General features: G+C 27.7%; 2 protein-coding genes across 3 annotated transcripts in view; one reads left to right on the forward strand and one right to left on the reverse strand.

The window, feature by feature from the left end:
* The window catches only part of LOC132927413 (uncharacterized), a 389955-nt gene that overhangs the window by 277845 nt on the left and 84606 nt on the right, over nt 1-27504 (reverse strand). The gene's annotated exons all lie outside the window — the stretch shown is intronic.
* Nucleotides 1662-19777, forward strand: LOC132927291 (uncharacterized). 2 transcript variants are annotated; one of them, XM_060991801.1, is made up of 4 exons: nt 1662-1889; nt 10970-11036; nt 12380-12848; nt 19467-19777. In XM_060991801.1, the coding sequence occupies exons 2-4, from the start codon at nt 10987-10989 to the stop codon at nt 19665-19667; spliced, it is 720 nt and encodes a 239-aa protein (XP_060847784.1). In that variant the 5' UTR covers nt 1662-1889; nt 10970-10986; the 3' UTR covers nt 19668-19777. The 2 variants fall into 2 exon arrangements, with proteins under 2 accessions (XP_060847784.1, XP_060847783.1); XM_060991800.1 differs by having other exon boundaries at nt 1663-1889; nt 10942-11036.

Consider the following 27504-nt stretch of genomic DNA (forward strand, 5'->3'; position numbering starts at 1 on the left):
ATAGTACTAACCAGTTTTTATAAACGACCAATATCATCACAATACTTACCTAACTGCACGGAGCTTAATTTATATCAACATCGATATAATCATTAGTATGCGTATAATTGATAAGTAAAGGCATATTATTATTGCGGTTAACATAACATAGCTGGTATTACAATACTATCTACTATGCAAACGTCTAATATAATAACATTTTGGGAAAGCAGTTACTGCACAACGATTAATTTTATATTGTCCCATAAATGTAATTGTCTACAATTACCGAACACGTGTTCATTAACGTAATGCAGTACTTATGGGTATTGATGTATAAATATATAACAATATGATACTAGACACAATGTCATTGTAAATAATAGAACAATATATGCATATGCAAACATATTACTACACGCATTATAATATATAACATAATCTATATAATATAATAAAAACATTTAGGTACTTATGTATGTTTTACATTTATATATATATATCAGGGATAGTGAACCGTTTATGGGTCACGTGCCAACATTTTGTAATCAAAGTTTTAAATAAAAAAAAATTGCATGTGCCAGTAATATGTTTATAGGTACTTATACTTACCTAAAAGATGTTCTGTAGATGATGGGTTTTTAAGAAAATTCGTTAAAATTGTCTAACATCAGTTATGTATTTTGACAGTCTTAAACGTTTTATTGAAACACAAGTAGGATTAGCTTCACCCAACAATGTAGTATTCTTCTGTATTGATTTGAAATACCTACTCATATAGTGAAATAAGTTAACTGTGGTTTGCGGAAAATGTGAGTTATTTTTTTCCCATTAAATGGAAGATTAAACGACGAAATAAAAACATTTTCGCGTGCCGTTAACATTTGGCCAATGTGCCACTTTTGGCACGAGTGCCTTTGGTTTTCCATCCCAGCTGGTTTATATAATTATATATATTTTATTTATCATTATGCAAATCTATACAGCAGTGTTCAATAGCGTAACTATAAGATTTAAAAGGTCCATGGAAAAAAAAACAGTAATTTAGTTATATGTACCCATTATTATGTATATGACGACTAGAATAGTGAAAATTATATCAAAATTGCAACTATTTTTAAATAGTATTATTATACATTTTTTTATTATATTGAATAATATTTTGAAAGTTATAGATACCCTCGTATACTAATGGACAATGGCCTATAAGCCCGTAGCCTTTTACCCTTCATACTACTCTAAATCGTTACTTCACTGAAATATATTATGTTCTTGTGTTGTAAATTCGATAACGGTCGAAAAGACGGTTTTTTTTTTTTTTTGTTAATCGCATTCGTCAGTTGTAACCGCGTGTCAGATTGATCATAAGTAATACGATTACCAAACAATTATCTACGTAGTACGTGGTCTTTCATATTGGAGCTTTGCAGTATTACTGGCATTACAGACATGTGTGTATAAACAAACGTGTATTACACACACAAAATAATATAATATATACCTAATGCGCGAAGGGTTAAAATATGTGTTGCGGCTCTGCATGTAAAAAAGCTGCTAGATTTAACGGCAATTATTGTAATTGTCACGAATTGTCACTTGCATATGGTATTCGTAAATAATATATTTATTCTTGTTAAAACATACACGTCATATACATTTTTTTTTTTAATATCACTACGAAATTTGGCGACCAACACAACAACAGCAGTTGAACACGCTCGAAAATAATGGGTGCGTTTTTCGAGGCGGCCTGGAAATTGTTGACGGCATTCAAACATTATATTTACGCTGCAACTGCACAAGTCATTCAAACTTTCCACACACTTTTCAACTGACTTTTAAACAAACAGTTTGCTTATCAACGGAAAATGGCTAAATTCAACCTTTGTCGACAACTCTTCACCGTCCAGGTAAAATACCTTTGTGTATTAAACGACAGGAAACGGTTTGCTTCCTATGAGAATAACTTACGTGATCGCGAGTATAACGTATTTTATCGCATTTGTTTTATACTAAAAAAAAAAATTAACGCTTTTATTTCAATAACTATAATTTAAATATAATTGAGTATTACAATTGTTTTTTATATACTCACGACAAACTTCATTGTTAGGAGCAATTAATATTGAATTAAATTCTTTCATTTCTATAAGAAAATACGATATTAATAAAAAATAAATAATAAGTAGCAATAACTAATTGACCTATTTAATTAACGGCAGTAATTTTCATAGACAATATATATTATGTATATATACAATAGTATAGACTTTCAAAAGCATTTTTTGTAAAAGCTATTGCAAAATATATTACCTATTATTATAATATTATAAACTACGTCAAAATGTTATGTTTTTGAAAAAGATTTGGTTGTAAAAAATACGTGAAGTCAATCTCAAATATTTTGCTGAAATATAGTATTAGTTTAAGTTTATATAACCAAATAATCTCAAAATTAATATTTAATCAAATAAGCTATAGTTATTTTTACGAATTTTCAAAAACCATATTATAAAGTAACACTTTAAAATAATTGTACGATTTTTAAACATGCAATTCCATCAAGGATATTAAAGATATTTTTAATATAACTTAGTGTTCTATTGTTATCTGTTAAATTCACTATTTAAATACCTACGATTAAAGTATAACACTTCAGTCGTATTTAGATTGTTAAATTAACTTTTTGAAAACAGCTAGTATTATATTATTATTGATAAAATCTAAACTAGTAACCAAACATATCAGTGAGTGTTAAACAAATTTATTTATTTTATCATACTATAGGTAGTCGGAACGTGGTATTTGTAAAAAAAAAATAAGGATCAATACACTTATTTATACTCAAGTGGTACATTTAATTAAATCGATATTCTTATGATCACCATTATTATAAACACAAAAGAATTTAAACGAAGACTAAAAAAAAATGATTTTCAAGCAATGCTCATGATTTTATGAATACCAACATAAATCGTATTTTCATGTGGTTTGGAATAAAAACGCTCATCTTCGACTCGATGTGTACTTAACTGCACGACTCGTATATTACGTGCCGACAAAGTGTTTGGAATATATAGTAAAAAATACGATCTCTGCGGGTGACGATCGACGACTATTGACGTATTCTACGATGTGTGCAATGACGTTTACATACTTCCAACAGCAGGCGTTCTGAAACGATAAACGGCGGTATACAGGCATACATCGCGGTTCACACTTTTTTTAAGATTTCATTTAAATAATTGTAAATAAAAACGTGGTTAACAGCAAATAATAAAAAAAAAAAACATAAAAATAAAACTTAAAGGAGCAATTGGCTTTTCGGTGTATTTTCTAAACGATCACAGATACTATTCCTCTGAATTCGCTATAGATTTTTTTATGTTAACCATACGTTAATAACAATTTTCAATATTTATAGTTTATTTTTATTTTTTAAATACAAATATGATTATTGGAATTACTTATTTCATAATCTACCATTTATATTCGAATAGAGCATAATTGTTTATACGTTTATTTTAATTATGCCTATTAATTAATCAACGATTTGTAATGCTATACAAATTCAAATTTTCTCTCTCTATATATATTTTTTTTCTCGATTTATTATAAGCATATTTATGTACAGATATTGTGAGAAGAGTTAATTAGTTTTTAACGATAAATGCGACGATACGTTTAAAAAAAATAGTGTTTTAATAGTGGCTTGCAAGTATTTTAAGTTTTGAAAAATGGCCCTCGAGTCACTTTCAGTTGGCTATCCCCGGTATATATATATATATATATATATATGAGAGAGATACGGGAACAGGATAAACCGCCGGGAAGGGTGTATTTAAATTTTAAAACAATAATAAATCATTGCGCTTGACTAACAAGTGTATAAGTGGAGCTCGGTTTTCACAAAACCGGTCAAGATTTAAAAACGACCGGTCGTTTTGCAACCGTAGTACGTCATATTATTATCACCGTACCGATCATCATCTTTGCATTCGCAAACGCATTTCCGATGGCCGACTGTTCCATATAACATTATATCGGTATTTTTATACACGCGGCGCGGCGGGTGGGTCGTGTGTAACGTCATAACGACGTTGACGAACGCTGCTGCTATTTTACGCACAGAAATACAACAACGCGCGAAACACACTTGGTGTTCACCGCAGCGGGCTCGATACGGTTTCTAGCGAGCCGACGGATATCGCATTATATTAGTATGTAGCGGTGTGGTACGGCGCGGTTGCGTCGGGTCTGGGGGTCAAACGATTACGTCGACGGTGTGATTTATTATCGCGGGTGAGTTAATAGTACTCACGCGTATAACTTTCCGGAGAACTGCGCGTAATGGTTTACGGTTAATCACGGCTAGGTTTCTGCGCGGCGCAGTTGAATTTAAATCTTTTTCCTAAATTGCATCTGCGACGGTCCTACGGAAAAACCGACCATTAAAAATGCATATATGTAGGTGGGTACGCTATTATGTACACCACACCTTATACGTCCGTTATTTGCACGCGTCCACATATTATAATATTCGCGCACCGCGCAAACACCGCGCGTCGTCGTCTTAATGATATCCACGGGCACGCCGTGTATTTATCTAAAAAATATTATTATCGTAGCACCTATCCGTGTACATACGAGATCGATATTGCGCGTAAACTGCGGCCGTGTGAATTTTTTTACGATGCGGACAAATCGACTTTGTATGCGTTGGCCGTCGTGCGGCGACGGCGATGTGACTTACGCGCATTACTCTTCGGCTTGTGATAGGTAGGCATATTATATTATACTGTACGAGCACTTAGAATTATTCAACCGGTCGCTTGGAAATTTAACCGTTTGATGAAAAATAAATGAATAATAAAATGTAAAACGGCTAAAAGAAAAATTGTTGATTTTGAGAATTTATGTGCAAAAAGCAAGGAGACTGTTATAAATATAAAAAATAAAATCTCCCAGCGTCACACGATGAAAAGCCAAAAATTACCATAATCAGTGTATTTTTTTCCCCTCGGTGGAACGAAGTGTGCACACTTATTTCCTGTTTTATTTTTCATTGGCCTAAAAATGAAATGAGTCGTGCGTAATCATTCAGTTTTGAAAGGTCGTATAAAATAATCAGTAAAGAAATCATTCCCCGGCTACGCTAAAAAATATATAACGTTAAGATAAAACAACGTGCCGGGAATCGTTCATAATCTATAGACAAACACACGTTTCATATTTCTTCAATATCGATGTTAAACAACGCGTTATGGGGTGAGCAAGAAGTTAACAGCCAGCCGAACGGTGTTGTGTTTTTGACGTTGAAAACAGAATCATGATTCAGTGATTGTTTTTCTCAGAAAAACTAAACATAAATATGTACAGTTAACTATAATAGCTGTTACATACAGGGACTTCCGAATGTCAAAATGTCAAAAATGAAGACAATATTAGATGGTATTGTGTAATATTATAAAAGGGGGCGACGAATGGGAAACAAAGGTGGAATTTCCCAGCGTTTAATTTTTAAAGTCATACCGAAACTTTTTACCGGGGTCTTTATTATTGGAAGCTTTACTGGCTGCGTCTTCCCAAAAGAAAATATTGAGTTTTAATAAAAATATATTTTGTATAATGCAATATGTTTTTCTCTTGTTTGGAATAAAAAAAATATTCTTTAGTTTTCAGTAATATTAACTGTTTATATGTATCATATATAGAAGTATTATAATATTTTTGTGTACTGTGTTATTATTTTGTAAATATTTCAAATAACAATATGGTGAATACAGAAGAAAACCCCGAATAATAAAAGTCACTACCTACCACGTTGGTCTAATGGTGAAATCGGGAGGATTAGGTAACTAAAAACTATATTTTAAAATCAAAAACAGTATGAATATTGAAATATTTATCATTAATCGTAAAAAAGGTGGTCAAAATGTTGGACTTGTCTGGAAACAAATCTACATCAAAGGTAATTTAATAGTTTTTAACTCAGAATTCACGTTATTTTGTATACACTATAATATTGAACAATTTTTAATAAAATAATATTTTATATTAACATCACAAAATATCAGTATACCTTTTATTTTATCTTTTTATCATGATTTAATTTGTAAGTTTTATTAAAACGAATTTCTACCTCTAATATTTACAACCAGTTATTTGTTTAACTCTCGTAAGTATATAAAAGATTTCTTTATTTTTATCAGTAATAAAAACAATTTAAATACAATAATTTAATATAAACCTTTAAAGTTATCTGATTTTTGGGTATTCTAAGAGCCGTTTTATGACTCTCAATGTCGATTACAGTGAACTGAAAATCAGTATTTATATCTTAAAAATATTTCAGAAGTATAATTATAATATATTGTTATAGTGTGCTTGAATTTAATACCTGATAACAGTTTTATGACGAAAGAAAATCTCAATAATTCGTTGACAATTTATTTCATTATTTTAGTATTAACTTCACAAATATAAGAATAATTTGTGCACGAACAGTTTTATAAGCCGACAGTGATTACATTCAGATATTTATTGTGATATCACTGAAAAAAAAAACTATATCGTTTATTATATTGAACCTAATATTTATGCCAATTATGGTTGGGTGTGTTTAGATTTTATGACTAAATAAAATCGTAATATTATATTAAAATAACCATTCAATATGTATAATACAATATTATAATATCAACTAAAGCTTACTATAGAAAATGGAAAGTATGTCCTTTAAAAATTAATGTGTATTGTGTTTTGGACATAAATTGTGTTTTTTTTTTTTTTGAAAGTGGATATTGGAGTGGACTCAATATACAAAAAAAAAAAAATTAAAAACAAGAAAAGTCGATCTGCTGTTTAGCAGATTTTGAGTGTACCATGTCAATGGGTAGGTGGGTAGGTCAATGTGTTGAAATTGAATTGAATAATAAATCATTGTATGAGTGAATATGAATAACGATTGTGACCACATAATGTATGTCAGGTTCTCTTTCATAGGATATTTATAGGATATTTTATGATTTATTTATATCACCATAAAAGTTATTTATTTTTCTGTTGGAAATATTGGAAGTTGAACTCATTTTTTTAGAAAATATCACTTGTATTATTAAATAATTACTTTATTCATAAATCATGACATATCATTGTAATTAATTTATTAATCAATGCCGTCATTTTGTAGATGGTGTGAGTAGGTTAGTGTTTGAAAATTAGTCTAAATATTTTTTTTTAAGTATCATAGGTTTGAAATGTTTCAAGTTTCTATAAACAAATTATGTTTTGATTTACAACTAAATACTAAAAATCGTTTGAGAATAAATCGTTATTTTACATTTGAATATTTAATTTCAACAAAAAATGAACTTAAAACACTTATAAAAAATTAATATTGTCGTGTCACTCTAAACTTTTTTTTTCAGTAAATACAATTTTTGAAAAATCTCGCAAATTTTTCAATTCCTAATTATAACAATTAAAAAGTTTATTAATTTATAAGTTTTTAACTACAGGTTAATTTTTAAGTTTTTAAGATTTTGTTAAAATTTGAAGTTCGTACGTTTTAAACAAATATTTATAAATAGTTTTTAGTTTTTTCAATAATTCAAAAAACTAATGACAGATGTTTACATTCGACTCCCTCATTTTACCCACTATATAAATTTACAACCTGAAACCATACTTGAAAATTGAGATTTTTACAACTCTTTATGGTTACATCAATTACAAATATATCATTATAATCCACTATATTATTGGACAATTTCTAAAGAATGCTTATGTCGTGTTACATTTTTTAAAAATGTTTTAAAATTAACTTGATCTATATTATTATTATTATTATCTTATTATTGCGAATTAATTACTACCTGCATCCAATAAAACTGTGTAAAATATAATTAAATCTCTATTTTGAATGAAAGCTTAAAAATACTATTTCTTTGGTATTAAAATATTCTATAATTTCACACTTACAATAAATAAATTTAATAAATGTATTTACTATTTATGAAGCAACTATTTGATTCCTAAACTCGCACTGTAAAAATGTAATTTCGTTTTTGAAAAGTGGCTTAAGACTTTTTCTTTACGTGTTTAGCGTGAACAATGCTAGTAAGAAAATATGTCTGGACTTTGGTTTGTAGTTTAAATTTGTGACCAACGAAACACTTGTTATGGATTCTGTTTTGGTGCGTCTTTATAACACCACTTTTTTTTTAACACATTTCGGGAATATTCTCAAAGTTTTATATTATATATTTTTTCTACAGATTGAAAATTGGACACATATGGTACTTTAAAAATGTATTTCTTTTTTGAATTTCACAATAGTTTTTTTTTAATTCGTTCAAAATTGGAAAATGACCAAAATAAAAGTCTTTTAAATTTATGATGACGTTTAGAACAAACCCTTAACGTTAAAAAAAATGTATTTTATTTTACATCTATTGCAAATTATGTCATATAGACATATACTGTAACTATTAATGTGATAAGACATTATTATATTATTTAAATCGGTTGTATTTTACTGTTTATTTTATGTATAGTACGATAAAGTAACAGTGTCGTTATTTTAGCAAGTGTTAATATATTTAAACAAATTTAAATCAACGTTATATCACTTTTATAGATTTTTATCAGATTCATTACGTTTCTACATATTTTAATAATAAAACTAACCGTCAAAACTATCAAACAGCGCATTCAATCGACATAACGTATACTAACGTGCATTGAAATGACTTTGTTTTCGATTGATCTTAAAAAAAAAATGCTTATTGCTTCTCATACTAAGAAATAGTAAAGATGTCTTTGTAAATACTTAATGTCAACTTAAGGTCCCGTATATTACATTTAAACAAACCACTTTTATACTTTACGCAGGTAGCACCATAACATGCAGTAGCATCCGACATCGTATAAATTTTCGTATACTGTGACATTTCTGTAGGTACCCTACAGTTCGCACTATTGCACGATAAAATAACTATAATTGAGGTAAAAGCGCAATAATGTGGGATAGTAATACGAAGAACGTCTAATGCGAATTTATTAGTAAATAGGTAGCTAATATATTTTTCTAGCAGGGACTTAGTGGATCTGTATAAGATCTACGTTAAAAAGAAATAGCAAAATATCTTTGAAACTAAATTACCATTCTTGCATCGAAGTAAATAATTAACTTTCAACTTATTAACTCTTGTATTATTCATCCCAATGTTTTGATTCTTTTTTTAATTGTGTAAGTCGATAGACTAAATCAATGATCGCGATAAACACTAATTTTTACCGATATTGTCATGGTCAAATGTCAGCGATCTAAGTATAATTTAATTTACAACTATATGTTTTATTTGAATAAATTATACTTTGTCAATGTTTTGAAATAAAAAAACCGTCATCTGTTATAAACTTCTCGCGCACCTCAAAAACTCTACGTGGATAACGCTTAACAAAGTAAATTCATAATTTCGTTCGTTATTGTTGTCTCAACATAAAAATCAACAATGTCGTACAAGCGTACAGCTGCTTTAAACACGAACCGAATTTTAATGAAAAAGTGTAAAACCTACTACAATAGTTATTGTTAGGTCTGCACGTCGAATGAACATCGATAAAATATTCATCTGGCGCAGGTATGGGGCAGATTATTTTACCTAATTTTACATTCATTTTTACGATATGTAGTTTATACTTAAGCATAATAATAGTAATAATAATATAGTAAAAGCATTGCAACGTTTCGGAAAACCTCACACGGTAAGATAATTATTAGGCATTATTATTGGCGCACTTGTCATTTTGGGAGAAGAGAAAAATCACGTGTCTACAGAAGGGGATGGTATGAAACTGATTTTGGATTCATGTCACAACTTATATTATTATGTCAGAAATTGTACTAAATTTCCATTTATATATTTATCTGTCTTTATTATTTTAAATTATTTTACTGAATTTTGATGAAACTTAATAAATTATTAATATATAAAATATATATAAATAATAATAATGTAATTTGCAATAATCTTTAATTCGTAAGGGAAAAAGAGCTTGCATGTACATGTTTATAATATACTTTATATTTTAATTCTTTTTTTTTTATTTCACATACATTTATATGTGTAACTGTGAAAAACATGAAAAATAAGTGATGGAATAATAAATAATACAATTCAAATAAAATAATATGTCTTATTTTAATAGAATAAATTATAAAATTGTGTTTCATATCATAAGAATGGGGTGAATAAGATTTCCAAAAATTATCGAAAATCAATTTAAAAATCCTTTATTTCATAAAAATATATTCTTTAGATGTACCAATTTGATTTTTTCACGTCCAGATTTTGATTCCTAAAGCTTTACCAATTAAATGACAATATTATCCCATTAGATAATGTTTTATTTGAATTTTATCAAAGATTTACTAAATAAGAAGTTTAAGTGTATGGCAACTCTTTAGTCTCTATTGATTCACATTATTCTAATTTTCAAACTCTATATAAATAAATTTATGTTTTGAAAGTACCTATTAGACAAAGATAGAATATTACCAATTTATTACTAATCGCCTAAAAACGAATTAAACACTATTAAAACTAAAACGATTCGTGTATAATATTGTATCATAACTAGTATTTTTATAAATAAAATGTATTTAATTATACTTATAAAATATAAACAAAATATTCATAATGATTAGAAATTGGAATAAAATATGATAAAAATATGTTTAATAATGTTTTAAACATAAAGTTGTATTGTTAACATTTCTTATCTTTATAAATATTACTGTTTACAATATATATATATAATTACATTATACATACATACATATAATATTGTTTAAATAATAAGCAAAATTTGTTGTATACATATCTGAAACTTAACTATAATAATAATTGTAGTTTCAGATTGCTTTTATTTTAATAAATGTTTATCTCGTTACAGTTAATTTGCATGACAATCTTTTTTGTAGAAGTCAAAGGAGGATTTATGAGGGGAATGATTGAAAAGTGCAAAGTAGTCGGTAGAAGCTTAGCCAGGTATAGTTAATTTATTTCCATCAGTATTATTTCTTTAGAGCTATATCAGTATAATTCTTATTTTTTTCTGACTTTTAGAGTCATAACTAAAATATTATAAGTTATAATACCTATATTAATGATGCAGTATGGTATTTTATATACTATAGATATCGCTTTATATAATATTATATGTAATATAAATACGAGTATATATACTATCGCGATAAAAAATAACAAACGATATTTTCAGTGTCGAATTCCAATAGTTTAATATCAAAATTAAATTTATTAGCGGATCTTTTTATACACTTAATACAAGCTTTATAAATTTATAATTTTATATTATATCAACATAATAAATAATTATTATAAAAACATTAAAATAAATAAAAGTTGTATTCAGTATTACTCACACTAAATTGCTGTAATGTATGAACACTATCTATCTAAACCTAAAATATTATATACTGTATAAAAAAGTTGAAAAATATTTCATGTTTCTAATAATGAATAATTTTTAGTAAATATTAATATAATCTATAACCAGTGGCAACTATGTATATAAGCAAAGTTTATTCGAGTTTCATGGGCTACTCTATAGCAGAATAGATATTAGGTGTTGAAAAAATCTTCCAAGCCTCGAGAAATCTAATTATATAACTTTTATTGAAATCAGTCAAATAATTTCTGAGATAAGCTATTAGAAACTTGCGTTCATCACGAAAACTCGTTTTCGTTAATTTGAATAAACTTCCTACTACAATCATACATTATCAAAGAGAAGTTACTTTTATATATCGAATATCGATAATGACCTGTATCAATACAGGGTAATAAATTTTACGTAAAACATTAATTATTTCAGAAAACATTAATTTTTTAGAAAATAATTCTTTTATAAAATTTTAAGTCGTTACAAAACAGCATTTTTGAAAAATAAATATTTATCGTTTTATTTTTGTACTTCTTTGAATTATAACATACATGTTTAAATTCATATTAAAAAATATAAATGTATAATATTATTTTAAGTATTTTGATCTATCAAAATCATTTATTAGTAGCTTATTAGTTCAGTAAAATTTTAAGTTTATATAAGAGGAATTTAATGGACAATCACTTTGTGGGACACCCCTATACAACTCGTTTCCGCTATTCAAAACTTAAGCTCACAAACTACTAGTTTAAAATTCGATTTGTATGCACCAATGAAATCCAAAAAATATTCTGCTTTGAAATAAGAAATTGTATTTTTAAAAGACTTATAATTATCAAAAAACATATTTTTTTTAAATGTGTAATGTTTGCCTTAACTGTATACAACCACTTCAAACTGTTGTCTGTTTGTCTATCATGAACAGGTTACCGTCGAAGCTGGCAGACAAGGGCCAGACTGCGACGCATAAGGTGGTCGGTGCAATGAGCAACGTCGTCAAGCCAATACGGCCGTTGAAGCGAATCGTAGACGCGACCGGTGGGGCCATGTCCAATATGATAGGGTCCACCAGTCGACTGCTGGGCAAGACGTTGGATCCGCCGCAAGATGTAATGTTCCTGTACACCCGGCCACTGAAGCAACTGGGCACGTCGAGGACGTACCAGGAAGCGGTCCGGATAGTCCTCGGTCACGCGCTCACCAATGTGGTGTTGCACCACGATGAAATGGAGAAAGCGGCAGAGACGGCAGCAAACTTGGACACAATGCCCGTGCTTAAGTCTGTGGTTGCCAAGCTCAAGAAGGCTGGCGCGACCAAGGATGACATCGCAGACATTGTCAGTGTGTTGGGACGAAACGGCAAACAGGACCTCCCCGTCGAGATACAATCAGAGGTAGGTAAATAATGGTTACGCGCCAGAATTACATAATACTGTTCCCGTTCGAAATTTCGAGTGTCGACCTATCGTAATCACGTATTAAGAACATATCGATTTTCTCTCGTCTCGCTCCAAATGAGCCGCAGGTTCGGCGTGCTGTGTCATTTGACGGCAGGATTTTAAATGGTTTTAAAGGCTTGTAACCGGTAACCGAATTTCTAAGACAAAGGCTTACAGGATTTTTCTTTTTAATTATAATAATTAAAAAAACTCATTCCACAAGTATTTAAGTATAGAAAATTGATTTTATTAAATATAAACAGATAAGTTATATCCGAGAAAGCGGGCGTAAGACTCATCTGGAAAAAAATACACAGGAAGACAATAGCATCAACGGCAAGACAAAAACTGTCTCGTGTCAGAGGAATTAAAAACTATAAACATAAATATATTTGTATCCGTTGACGCCTATAGCGGTTACCGGATGTATTGGCAAAAATAATAATAAGAAGAAGAATAATTATATATATCAGTGGTGAACAGCGATAAGAGACTCGCGAGCCACCAAATATATTAATAAATATGGAAGAGCCAAAATTTAATAATAAAAAAAAAAGGTCATACATCAATTTAAATATTATACATAAATTCATATAAAAAATTTTTTTTGTAAAAATTTTACGATAAGATGCGAGCCGCAAAAGTCTATGACGCGAGCCGCGGTTTGGCCACCCCTGATATATATATACGTAAATAAAACAATGAGAAAACCGGTCAAGGTGAGAATCATTAGGAAAAAAGATAAATTTTATAGTATACAGTATACACTACGTTACGGCATATTCCTCCCGAGGGCTTAACGATAGGTCCTGCTATTTACTCTATAATTATAATAGGGTTGCGCATGAACGTGAATAAGTGATATAACTTGTTCGCCGACGAATCGAATAAGTCAGCGGACGATGGAGACATCGGTGAAAGAGAGAGAGAGAGAGAATGAGAGAGTTGTGAAGATGATTATGATAATGAGCTGGCCAATATTCTAATCACCATGATACGGTGTCGGGCATCTTGACCGGACCGTATAAAAAGGGAGGGAACATTCGTGTGTGCGTAGGCCGCACGGATAGGCGTTATCGTCGATCGGCGAATCTGAACCCGCGGGACAGGAAACACTATCGCACATTCGTTTTCGATTGTAAAAATAATTAATTAAATGTATGTATTCGAAGTATTATCGTGTTTCATTCACTTTGTTCGTCAAAGACTTTAGACAATTTTAACTATTGACGGCACATTTTCAAACATTTCAAACCGCTGTTTCAATAGCCCTCCATTTTGTTTTTGGAGAAACTCTAAAGTTTTTTAGGCATAAGCAATGTGACTTAGCGCAAAGGCACGTTAACGCCGATTATTAAAATTTAGTTTCTACATAAATATTTGACTTTGTTCAAATTTAAAATTTTGAAAATTGAGATACATTGCAATAGTCAATAGACTTCTTAAAAATATTACAATAATATAGTGATTTCAACCTGACGTATTTTGAAAATAGTTATTGTAGTTTTTAAACTACTTTGAATGATAAATTACAAATTTGGAGTATCGTTAAAAACAAAAATCAAATTTAACTGGAAAATATATTTTTATAGATTCTATACCTGTGTATATACCTAACTATAAAAAAATCCTCATCATATAATTTTACATTTCGTGAAATCCCGATGAAAAAAGAATATTATTATTACGTGCCTACAAAGATGAACGCACCATAGTTCTTTTGGATTTAATAACTTTCAATATACATAACAATACTATTTCCATTGTTCGAAGCATTCCTTTGAAATATGAAAACCTTAGTTGTGAAATTAATATTAAATTTACAAGATTTTAATAAAATACAAACATATTTTTGCTTTAACAACCAATATTACGCATAAATAAATAAATATCTGAATAGAGTTTTGATTATCGTTAAAGACATATAAACGTTTAAAAATTTAAAAATTTTGAATTAATATCAACATTATTTTTTTTCTTCTTAAAAGTGAATATCGGTATAATCGAAATGTATTATATTGAGCGTTTGATAAATCATAACCAAATACTATAAAATCATTTAAATTTTAGTAATTTGTTTAGGCAAATTATTTGGTGCCATTATTAGTTACGAATTTATAATATCTATTATAAATTTAATAATTTTATTCTACTTCAGTTTTGAAAGTGCTAAAATAATTATTAATTAATTGGATTCAAATAAACTGGGTAGTCTGTTTTTGAACTTAGTGTATCGTAATCAATTAAGTGCTCCTATGACAATATATGATTATATTTGATTAGTCTGTGTTAGAACACCCACTCTATAGTAACAAAAGAAAGTTCACATCTACAGCATTAAAGTGTGTTCATCTGAACGTGTCATCATATTTTATTGACACTTTAAACTATTGAGTAGGTAATAGAAAATTAGATTTATAATTACAACTATTTGCAAGGAAAACAAATTTAAAACGCAGTTTAAGCACCGTATATTATATCATCATCGAGTTGACTCGGCTCGGAACAGGATAAGTTAAATCATTTATAGATATTGTGCGCACCTATAATGAATTATGTCATTAGTAATGCACTAAATTTACAGAAATATAATATAATATAATTGTTATATAATTTGTAAATACATTTATGTATTTATTTTTTGATTGATTTCAAAGTAGAGGTGATGTAAGGTTTTTATTAATGAATTTAATTAGAAAGACTTGCGCATTCGTCATTAGTACACATTTTTTTTCCCCCTGGAAACAAATCGAATTATTAAAACGCTTATGACACGATCGATTGAGTGTATGATATCATACTCATTTGCGTGCCCTTGGGTATATAATATTATTTACTCTACGCCGTACGAACGCACCACTTCACGTGTTCAACTCTATTTAACAATATGCTGTGTGCACGAACACAATATTATTATAATCATTAACTTTCTATTTATTTATTTCAAATAGTATTACCCCCGCAGTGTTATTATTTTGATCGTTTTATTATAATAATTTATCATACGATTATATAAGACAAATACGAATTCGCTAACTCGCGATTATTATGTCGTTTAGTAATATGCTTTTTACTAATACAATCTCAATTGTAGATTATTTAGTGAAATTCTCATCATTGTAATTATTATTTTCGTACACTTATTATGCATATAGTTATACTTTTGAAACAAAAAATAACGTATTCGTTAACTAATGTTTTGTATAAGTTTCTGTAATGACTTGAAATATTTTCAACAAACGTATAATAAGAATAACTATTGTTATTGTAAAGTTTATTTTGGATAAAAAATAATGATCATTGTAAATTAAATCGAATAAATGTCGAGGAGAATATAATCTGTACCTATATGCGAGTATATTATACAGACTGATGCATTTTACATTTTATAAGACTGTAATTTGACCAAAGAAATTAATAGAAACGAAAAACGAAAATGAAATCGTTGTATAACAACTAGAAGTTGCATTAGTCAACCTGGTTAGAGGAAATTAATTTATTACAGAAATTAACGAAGATTAACATCAAAATAAAAACCACGTATCTATATCATTTAAATCTGTACATTTTGAATTTCATAAAATAATAAATAGCGTTTTTATGTATCATTTTTAATGTATAAAAACTGGAAACTTTTTTACAGTTCTGTATTTTACATAACTATTATCTTAATGAAATTAAAAACATATCAAATACATTAGCAAATTAATACAATTAATAACAATTTGTAAACGACATAATATTCCAATCATCGTGCAGATTTTCTTATCAATTTTTACAAGTGTACAATATAAATAATTCATAGTGTGTATTATAGTATGAAAAAACTGTTGAGTTAAATCACAATTTAGTAGATTGCGTTGTGTTCTACATAGAAAGACGCATTGTACGTAACACTCTTTTTGCAGTTGCTAGAAGTAGATACACAGTATTATAATATCGCTTTAACGAGCTTAAAATTAACTACGTGTTCTAATGCAACAATGTAAATAATTGTTTTTGAACATTGTTGCCTAAATAATAAAACATCTGGCATTTAAGTATCTACACGCTTTTTATACTCAAACTAATAGTAATTAAATAATATGCAATATATTAACAGTGTCGTATAGGTTAATAATTAAATTTAAAAAAAACAACAACAAATCATTTAATTTTAAATTATTATTATTCGCTATACATTTAGTATGTTTTATTAACTATCTCAATGATCCCCTGTTCAAAATCCTTCGTTCTATACAAATAGAATACTGATGAAATTGAAGCTTTAATGAAATTCATTTTTAACACAAATATTAACACACAACTTTATGATTCTAGTAACAATATTATATAAACGTAACACACAACTGATCTAGATACACATCGTATGACGTATCGAGTCCGAAAGTGAGTCTTTTACAAGACAGCAGTCCTATTTATACGCGTCGTTAATGTAATATAGTCATACATAATATATGTGTGTATGTGTATGTGTGTGCGTGTGTGTGTGATGTGTATTTGTGACATTAATAAATATTGCCTCACATTACAATAGAAAGTTAAACTATGATACATAATATATTGACACGTGTACTCGTATACGTACAATGTATGCCTACTGATATTAATTGTATGTTTTAACAAATACGAATAATATATTGTTTTTAAAATGTAACTACTTATTTTCATTTAATATATACTTATTTATTATACTTTAATAACCAAAAATTCAAACATAGATAATTATAGATAATGTATAATAAAATGTTGTATAGAGTAGACAATGTAACAATGCAATAACTGAATGTGTTGTATAATGAAATGTTTCATCACCGAATATTGATATAAATTTTGTATAAAGTTGTGAGGGTTTTCATTAACTCAAAATAAAATCACTTTATAGGATATTATGAAAATATTCTCTATCAATATCATTTTTTCTAAAAAAAAAAAAACTTATTATTATATTGTGCAGATTAAGGTACCAACATATTACATACAATCGTTGTATTAGTGTACTGTTTAACCGAAAACCAATTCAAAACGATACAACGACAAACAAAGAAAAAATCCATAAATTGAAACTATATGAAAACTATTAAAAGGCAATGATATACAATATTTGATTGAGTACACCGTTTCATCGTATAACAAGCGCTTAATATTATGGCCTCATCAATTACTATATCGTACCGAATTTCCCTAATTAAATCATAAACATACTGCACGCTTGTTTTCGAGTAATGAATGATGTATATTATTATAGTCTTCCGTCGTTAATCATCTCCGGCGCATGTGAATATAAGACGCACACTTGGGAATTATACGATCTACGTCTATAACACTCGGGCGTAATGCATAGCAATAATCTGTTGCTCAATATACGTTGACATTACGATTCGGTGAAGATACAAGATTTAATTCAGAATTAATCAAGAGTTTTCGATTCAGCTAAAATTACACCTAAAGCATTTTACAGGATTAACCGAACTGTATAAAGACAATATGATGTACCCATTCATAGAGTATACTACAATTTAATATTACATTATTACGGTTTGTTGATAAAAATGCACTAGTATACATAACCTCGTAAAATACTCAACACAAAAATTCCTAAGCTCAACAAATTACGTCGTAAATGATCTACTGACGCATATACCTGTCCGATATGCGATTAGGTAAAATAATTACCTAACCAAATGAATATGTCAAGGCATTGTTTAGAATAAAACAAAAAATAATAACTCACCGTTCTTAGCTATAATTATTGTAATGATGTGCACTTATAAGCAATCATATTATCTATACTTGAAGAACTTACCCGATATGAACTAAGACTAAACACAATTTCATTTCTTAAAACGTGAAAATTTCGTTTTGTTTTGTATCTCATAGGTACCGTGGTGTATTTATTTTTTAAATGGTATAGAAACGTTGTAATTTACATATTTGAATCGTGATAATAATGTTGCGATCCGAAGACCGAGTATTTAATAATAAATATTACAGTCGGTACCATACCCATGGGACTAATATTTTTAACCATTTGCGTTTAGATTCTTTGTGGTATGTTGTTCGCGCGGAAGTTAACGAAGTATTTATTTTTTAAAACGTATATTTTTTTGATTTATTTCAAAATATCTTGTGGTCTAAAATTTGTAAAGATTTTAATAATTATTTTATTTCTAAGAACTAATATTATATTTTCCTAACAGAGAATTACGAAAACCAAAATAAATTATATGTAATGAATGATTTTTAGATTTATACTAATGATATAAAAATCTATCATAAAAAGCATCTAAAGGCAGGTTTTTTGATATTTACAAATTAATATAACTATTATAATACCTACTTGGTTATTATATAGGTTTTTAGATATAGAGGTGAAATTTAAATGCGAGTATTTCAAGGAACCTTTAATATAAAAGTTGTTTATACTACATGTGTGAAATAAAATACTATTGCCTTATTTAATTTTAAACAGCGAAATATCGTATTTCAGCAAATTAATATTTATTTAATACGACTGATCATGTACGATAATATCATGTTATTATTTATACTAAATAGTTTGTTTACCCGCAGGTCCTTGGCATTCTAAAAGACCGAAAGGGACATTTTAAAACAGACGGTCCCATGGCGGAATTACGTTGGATTGCAGAGCACCCCGATGGATTCTATCGGATGGATAACAAAGAAAGGACTGATTACAAAATGAAAACGCAAAAAAAGTACTCGAAGTGTACGGTTTTACACCCACCAATTTTCGACAAAATAAATAAATAATTTTTCGCATTGACTTTCTAATCTCAATCGGTGGAAAATAAATTAATAAATTATATTTAATTTGATAAATTATTTATTTATGAAATAAATGTAGATTTTGGTGAGTTTTATTACGTTTTTGATATTATTTCGATAACATGATACTTAATAAATGATATAAATCATTATTGTTTTTTTTATGTTTATTAATTTAATTGAAGCCGTGCTATCACAATATACCTAATAGCTACAGTATAGTTAAATTATTGCTAAGAATTTAGTTAATGTCTATGAACACCTTCCTACATAGTTATTACATTTGAACGTCGTTTTAACTCATGTGCAGCATTTCCGCAACAAATATCAATACTTTTATTAAGCTCAATAATTTAATTATTTTAAAACGGCGTTAGGGTAGACAAATTGGGTAAAGCGTTGTCGTAGATTCATTTACATCGTATTTTCATATTATAACGATTTTTTGTTCGTTCATTACAATTCGAAATAAAAAAAAAAAAGTGGGTTGAAGCAGGTAATCACTGCAGTATAATAGGTGTCGACAGTACATATTTATTGAGAAAATCACTGTGATAATATATGTGTTAACTACGAAATTCAATAAGAAATCATTGCGTACGAAGAATAATTTTAATTATTCAGATGAATATAAAAATAACATAAATAGATTTTATCTAGATAAATATATAGATAATTATCTTTTTTTAAATACATATTTGAATTTTTTTTTTGTATAGTTTTAGAATGGTATAGACTATAGAATATAGAGAATGACGGAATGCTATTTATGATAACAATGCATAAAAAAAAAGTGGGCAAGTGGGTTTCGCTCTGCTGCATAGTAGAGATGGAGAGTAGGTCACTGGTTGTGTGGAAGTGTTAAATTTGAATGCAATGACGGGTATCATTGTATACCAAAAACGATTCTGAACGAAGATGATTTGTCAGTAATGATAATTAGTTGGATATATTATATTATTATTACTTATATTTAAATTGTAATATATCGTTATTTTACGCGATTTCGTAAAAAATTAAATTTCATACGCTCATAAAATGTTTTCTATATTGACAATGAAATTATTTTTTACAGTTACTTGAAAAAAAACTTATGGATAACCTAGAATAGGATTTTTGAACCTTAAGAATAAATCACAAAAATTTTATGAATTTTCAACTTCAAAATTCTTTGCAAATATTCGTGATTTTGATATATTTTGTAAACATTTGAACTTTAAATGCTTATAAACAAAAATTGTGATTAACAATTTTTGAACCGTTTTTTTTAACTAAGATAAGTACAATTCATAATAAACCTTGTATTAAATTTTAAAGATTTTTTGGATAGTCAAATTTTTTTAACGGCATTTTAAGAAAAAAAACTTAGAAAAGTCGAAAATTTCAATTGTCTATAAGTAGCTTAAAAAATTTAATCGTAAATAAATAACCATTATATAAACATTTTGTGAAAATTTCAAAAGTTACAATTATTCGTTTTTGAGTTACAGCAAAATCAAAAAATAAATTTTGTCGAAAAGTGGTTATGCGTAAAAATTCCCGTTTTCCGTTATTTTTTCAGGGTTTTTCCAGACGCTTTTGAAAACTACTAGAAATTTTTTACTTTTGACCCCCCATAGTACCAACTAGATGAGTTTTACTTTTCAAAGAGGGGCTGAAGCCAAAACTCGAAGCATTATTACTACTCCAAAAAGTGATGACAGACACAAAAATAAAAAAAAAAATAAAAAAAAAAACACACATCATTGTAAAATCAATACATTCATCACTCCGTTCAGAATCTAAAATATAATATAATAATATAATACTTCATACGTTTAACTCAAATTAGAAAATCAAAAAAAAATTATAATAATAATGAATTTATATAATCTTAATATCTTGTATAAGGAAAAATGAATTCTAAATAAATCTTGTAAAATGCCTATGCACACACATATAGGATATAGCCACTTGTAATAAATAATTATCAAAGATAAGCTATAAAATCCACGTTAATAATCAAAAAATATAAGTACTAAATAACACACAGTTTACAATTTTAAATAATTAAGTAGTGTTTAATTTATACTCGTATATACTCTTTTTTTAAATATATAAAACCGAATTTCCTATACGAATTTAATTTTGGTCTAATTCTAAAGCAAATGAGAGCAATACACTATATATTACCCAATATTTAATTATACGGTTTACAGTACATGACGCTTGTTTGTTATCGTCATACCGTTATTGACAATAATAATAAAAATTATATTATTAAATTCTTCTTATTTTATTATTTTAAAAAAATTGGTTTTATCCGTAACGTTGATTAGGTGGCTTCATAGTTCGTGTTTGTAATATTATAATATAGTGATTAAAAAAATGTATAATTTATTTATTAATTTTTTTTTTTTACTATAATTTTTAAAATATCTATATAATTCCCAACAATGGATAGATTGAATTTATTTCTACTGAAAACATTGCATTTTAACAACGTTATTGTGTGTATAAAATATAATGATAAACGTTAACATTTTCAAGTTTCTACGAATGCTATTTTTAAATTACAATGAAATAACTAATATCGTTATTATTCATTTAAACATCTAATTTCATCCAAGGTAAAACTTAAAATTATTAGAAAAAACTGTATCTATATATTTTTAGATTTTTTGGTTACACGATGAGGAACTTTGTATTAAATTGTTAAGCCTTAGATATAGTAATTTAATATTAGATACATTTTTACTACAATATATAATTTGAAAATGTTTGTGAATTTGGTCGAAATTTATAAAAAAAATTAAAATAACTAAAAATAGTCGTGGTTTAGATGTATTATTAATTATTATGTTGACAGCCTATAGTTATTTTGCTGTTCTAGTGGTAATTATTAAACACGGTTTGTTAATTAATTATAAAAACTTAACTAAATAACTACAGAATAACTAAAATATCAGACAGTATTAGAAGGAATATTGGAATTATAGTAATATACGAATGTTAATATAATATAGTGTAGGGGATATAAATAAACTAATTAATTACATTTTAAATAAATTATTTAAAGAAACACTAACAATTTTTATTTAAGAACAATACTTTCGGATTCTATAACCAAAATACAATACCGAAATTCCATGACTTGATGAATCATTCTGTTTAAGTTAGCATCGTAAACAACTCTATATTATGTTCTATTTAAATGTATTATTTTAACGAGATTTAATGCAATCAAATATTCAATGTTGTTATACACAGCAACTCCTTACGTCAGTTATGCTTAAATTTTTAACTTCTATAATACTGTATAATGTATATAACGTACAATACATAATATCATTATCATTTTTTAATTGTCAAAAAAGATAACGTTTAGTTTAATCTTACACAATAATCATCGCTTTGAAAGTTTAGAATACCATTTTAGGAGCTGCATTTGAACTTCTTTGTTACAATTGAACAATAAAATCTTTAAGACTCGTTAAAAGTGAATATATAAATAGTCGTTTAGCTTATATTGGATAATTTTATGTTTAGTAGTGGTGGACCGTACGAAATGCAACTTTTAACTCTTATAGTGGCCCAGAAACTAACAAATTTAATTTTCTAATTATGAAATATGCTTATATTTTATTGAGAATTTAAACTCGTTTACAATTTTACATGGTTCCTATAATCACTAATAGAAGGTTCTATTCTTTATTTATTTATATTACTTTTTTATATCGTATACATTATACACTATAGATATTCCTAATTACATGTTGGATTTCTCGATCTAACTTTAACCTATCGATCACACATAATGATGACAGATGGATAGATCCAAATGGAATACAAGAATAAATAATATATTATCATAGTATAAATTAAATTGTAATATCAGTATTATTAGTCTTCTATGGTGACATCTGGTTCAGAGTAAATTGTACGGTAAAAATAAAAAAAAATGATCGTATAAACTGAAGCGTGAAGAACAAACCGTAGTAAAAAAACTATCGACTACCAGGTAAAGGTATCGGGTCATCGGGCACATAGAATCACAACGATTTATATATACATAACGTTTATAAATACTGCAAAAAATAATAAATTATGAACATACAGCTAGGATGATTTTTTTTTCAGCTTCGTTGTCTTGTCCATTTTTTTTTATATAAATCAGCTATAGACTGTATAATACAAATTGAAACAAAATATTCAATAACTGATTTCCGTAATCAGTATTGTATACGCTAATACGCCGATATTCCCAAAAAGATAATATTTTTTTATTAAAAGATTACATAATGTAAAAATTTATGAAAAAAACAAAAACCACAACTGATATGTACCTACTTAAAATCATACCATAAAAAATATTTATTAAAAAATAAAAATCATTCTGTTTAATGCATATTGTATATTATTATATTATTATAGAACACTGATCGTGGTAATCGAATGCGATACGATGCACTGAAGTATGCGGTAAATAATGATTTTTGAATTTCATTATAAATTCAACTTTACCTAGATACCTCACAAATCAACAACTACTGCTCGAACATAACATATTTTTTTTTTTCTAGACGTACATGCTTCAATGTCATAGGACATAGATTATTCGCACCTATAGTGTTCGATTGCATATAAATGGTTGCAGGATTATGTTGAAGTTTTTTACCTAAATCCATGTATTTATATAAACTATCAGTGTTGATTTGATTGATGGCTTATTCTTCTGATGATGAAGTGTTGTTTAAGAGATGGCATGTTTTTGAGTATTAAAGGCAGTAAGACAATAAGACACTATTATGTATTAATTGCATTAAGTATTTTTCACGATGTATCACACGAATACACGATGGACTGATGAGTTCCTTATTGATGATCAGATTAAGTGTGTAAGATACGAGTATTCTATTATCTGGATATATATTTTAATTATTTTTACGATTATTTATTCTTTCTTTTGGTAACTTTTTATTTTATATCCCTTATTTTGATGTTATCTAGCTAATTCCTATACTTAGCGATTTTTCAGTGTTTTCGTTATTAATTTTAGAGTTTCGTTGTTTATTTCTTTAGTTGGAATTTTATTTATTGTAGTGATCGTTGTGGACAAGACCGCTTCGTTAGCCATTGTGTCTGTTTTTTTTTGTTTCCTGGAATACCTACGCGAGACGGATCTCACATATTTTTTTTTCAATTACAATGAATTCCAAAAATGTTTTTGGACGTACTAATTGGATTTATAACATCGGTTTGAAAATACTAAGGAAAGAGTTTATATTATTATAACGTAAACATAACATTGTGTATAAATAAAATTTTTAATCTATTTTCGCATGCATATGTATGTGTGCGTAACGTTAAAGGCTACATCAGCTGCTTTTTGGCTCGTATATTATAAATTTATAACATACGCCTACCGATATAGTATTATTTATATATATATATATATATATATATGTATATTATATACATTCATGGGGCGATGGTGCTAAAGTGCATCAGTGTGCCGCCGGTCAGCCTTCGTGGTATATTATAATAATAACAATATCATCGTGTAAACTACAATATGGACTGCAATGACCACGTCGTCGACTACAGCTGCAGTCGTCCCACCTACACCCGTAGGCCGTACTACGATACACACATTATGCGCATAACGCGTAGTAGGTATACCTGTCTGTGTATTCAGCACTGTATATTATTATATAATATATATATATATATATTTGATATAATAACAGCGCACACAACCGAATCGCATATCATAGTATATTACACAGTCGTAGTTTATAATATATAGTATAATATTATTACGTGTACATAATATAGAGACACGTAATAATGCACAGGCATGCACATACGTATAACATTACGCGTGCCCCGACCGGATCGCATCAAAGTGAACCGTTCGGCCGTGTCAAACGTCGGAGAGATTCCGTGTCTATATATACATAGATAGATACACTACACCGCGTATAATAAGTGAATATAATATATTATGTATATATATATAGTATAATATATAAACACGCGTAGAAGCATCGTATTCGCCCGCCGCCGCCGTCAGTGCTAGGACTATATACGTACACATCCCGTGTTTGCCTGCCGTCGGTTAACATTATAATAATATATTAAAGTGCATTATATTCTAGAGACGTGAACCTGACTTTAGGAGATCCACGAGTATACGCGACCAACTGCATAATATATAGGATGTAGTTCAGAAATGTGTGCCACGTAACCAGCCAATAAGAGGAGTGTTTTTGCAGGTGTTAAATCACTCATTCCCTAATCGTTTAAAACCAAAATAATCTATTATAGCATTATAAAAATGCTGCGTTTTTTTTTTATGGCCAGATAACATTTAGGTAATTAGCAACTGTTAAAAAGCAATATTCAAAACCAAAAATCTTTCAAGTTCAATAATTGTTTTTTTTTTTTTTTTAATTTCAATAATTTCAACCTTTAAACATTTATGGTTATTATCAAGTATTAGCATAAAACAATACTCAGATGATTCACCAAATATGCTCATTACTCATCCCCATTTGTTTCGTTAATAAAGAATTTATCCTTGAATCTTAAAACTTTTAAATATTTGAAAATACTTAAATATTTTATATTATTTAAGGAATTCCCTATAGCAATACCAACTTCTTTTAATAAAAATCGCCATTTTTTACAGTGAATTCAACTTTTTTGAAAATTTTGATGTATTTAAATTAAGATTCAAATAAGTAGTTTTAATATACTTATTTATCTTTGTGTACTAAAGATACTAGATTCATCATAATGGGTTTAGAAGATAATATGATGATTTGACAAAATTAGTAACTAATATTTATTCATCAAGTATTTATATTTTACTTTTATTCTTATTTTTTTATTGTTAACAAAAAGTTTTCATACCGCTAAGAAATCATTCCAAATTATTTTCAAACTAGAAAAATAAATAAATCCGATTTTATATAAAATATGATAATATAAAACTTAAGAAATATTTATTATGAAAACATTTTTTACGAGTAAGTTAGTAAGTATACAAGTATACACATTTATTATTGAATAATTTCAGCTATAACCAATTATGGAAGCAAAAAATACTAATAATAATCTTTAGAGTTGAGCGACGGCCAGATAGGTTATATTATAACTTAAAATCATAATATTATTTTATAATATTATACCAGATAACAATTTAATTAATTTATATTACTTCCTTCTTATATTTTAATATTATCATAGAATCATAAATTATAATTTTTCATTTGTATTATAAATTGGAAAAAAAAAAATGTGAACACGTTAATAATTATAAAGCCAATATAAGTTCATCGTGTATTTTATAATATAATATCATGGTTCTTCTTTTTCTTTTTTTTTAAATATACAGAAACTTATTGCCATTTGACATTAATACTATATGGTATAATATACGGAAATTGACTAGGGATGAAAAACCTAGCTTATTAGTACAAAAACTAAAATATTATTACTAAATAATAAAATTATGTTCACGCGTACCTACGGATATTAGATAATATGGTTATAAGTTATGAATAAAGGATTAATATAGGAGACTCCAGTAAAATGTAATTTGTGTATCGTATATATACATACTTAAATTTACAAAAACAGGTATATTTATACAGGAATATAGTGAATATATACATGATACAAAAACTATTTTTAACACTCCACAAACGGTCAATGAATAACTAAAGAATAAAAACAAATTTCCATTTACATATAGTCCGACACAGTGCCACCTGAATGTTTTTGGAAATAGGTTTGTTATTCCAATTAATTGAATTACAAAGCAATCTACTGCAGC

Source organism: Rhopalosiphum padi, chromosome 3, assembly GCF_020882245.1.
Source record: "Rhopalosiphum padi isolate XX-2018 chromosome 3, ASM2088224v1, whole genome shotgun sequence".
NCBI classification, from domain to species: Eukaryota; Metazoa; Arthropoda; class Insecta; order Hemiptera; family Aphididae; genus Rhopalosiphum; species Rhopalosiphum padi.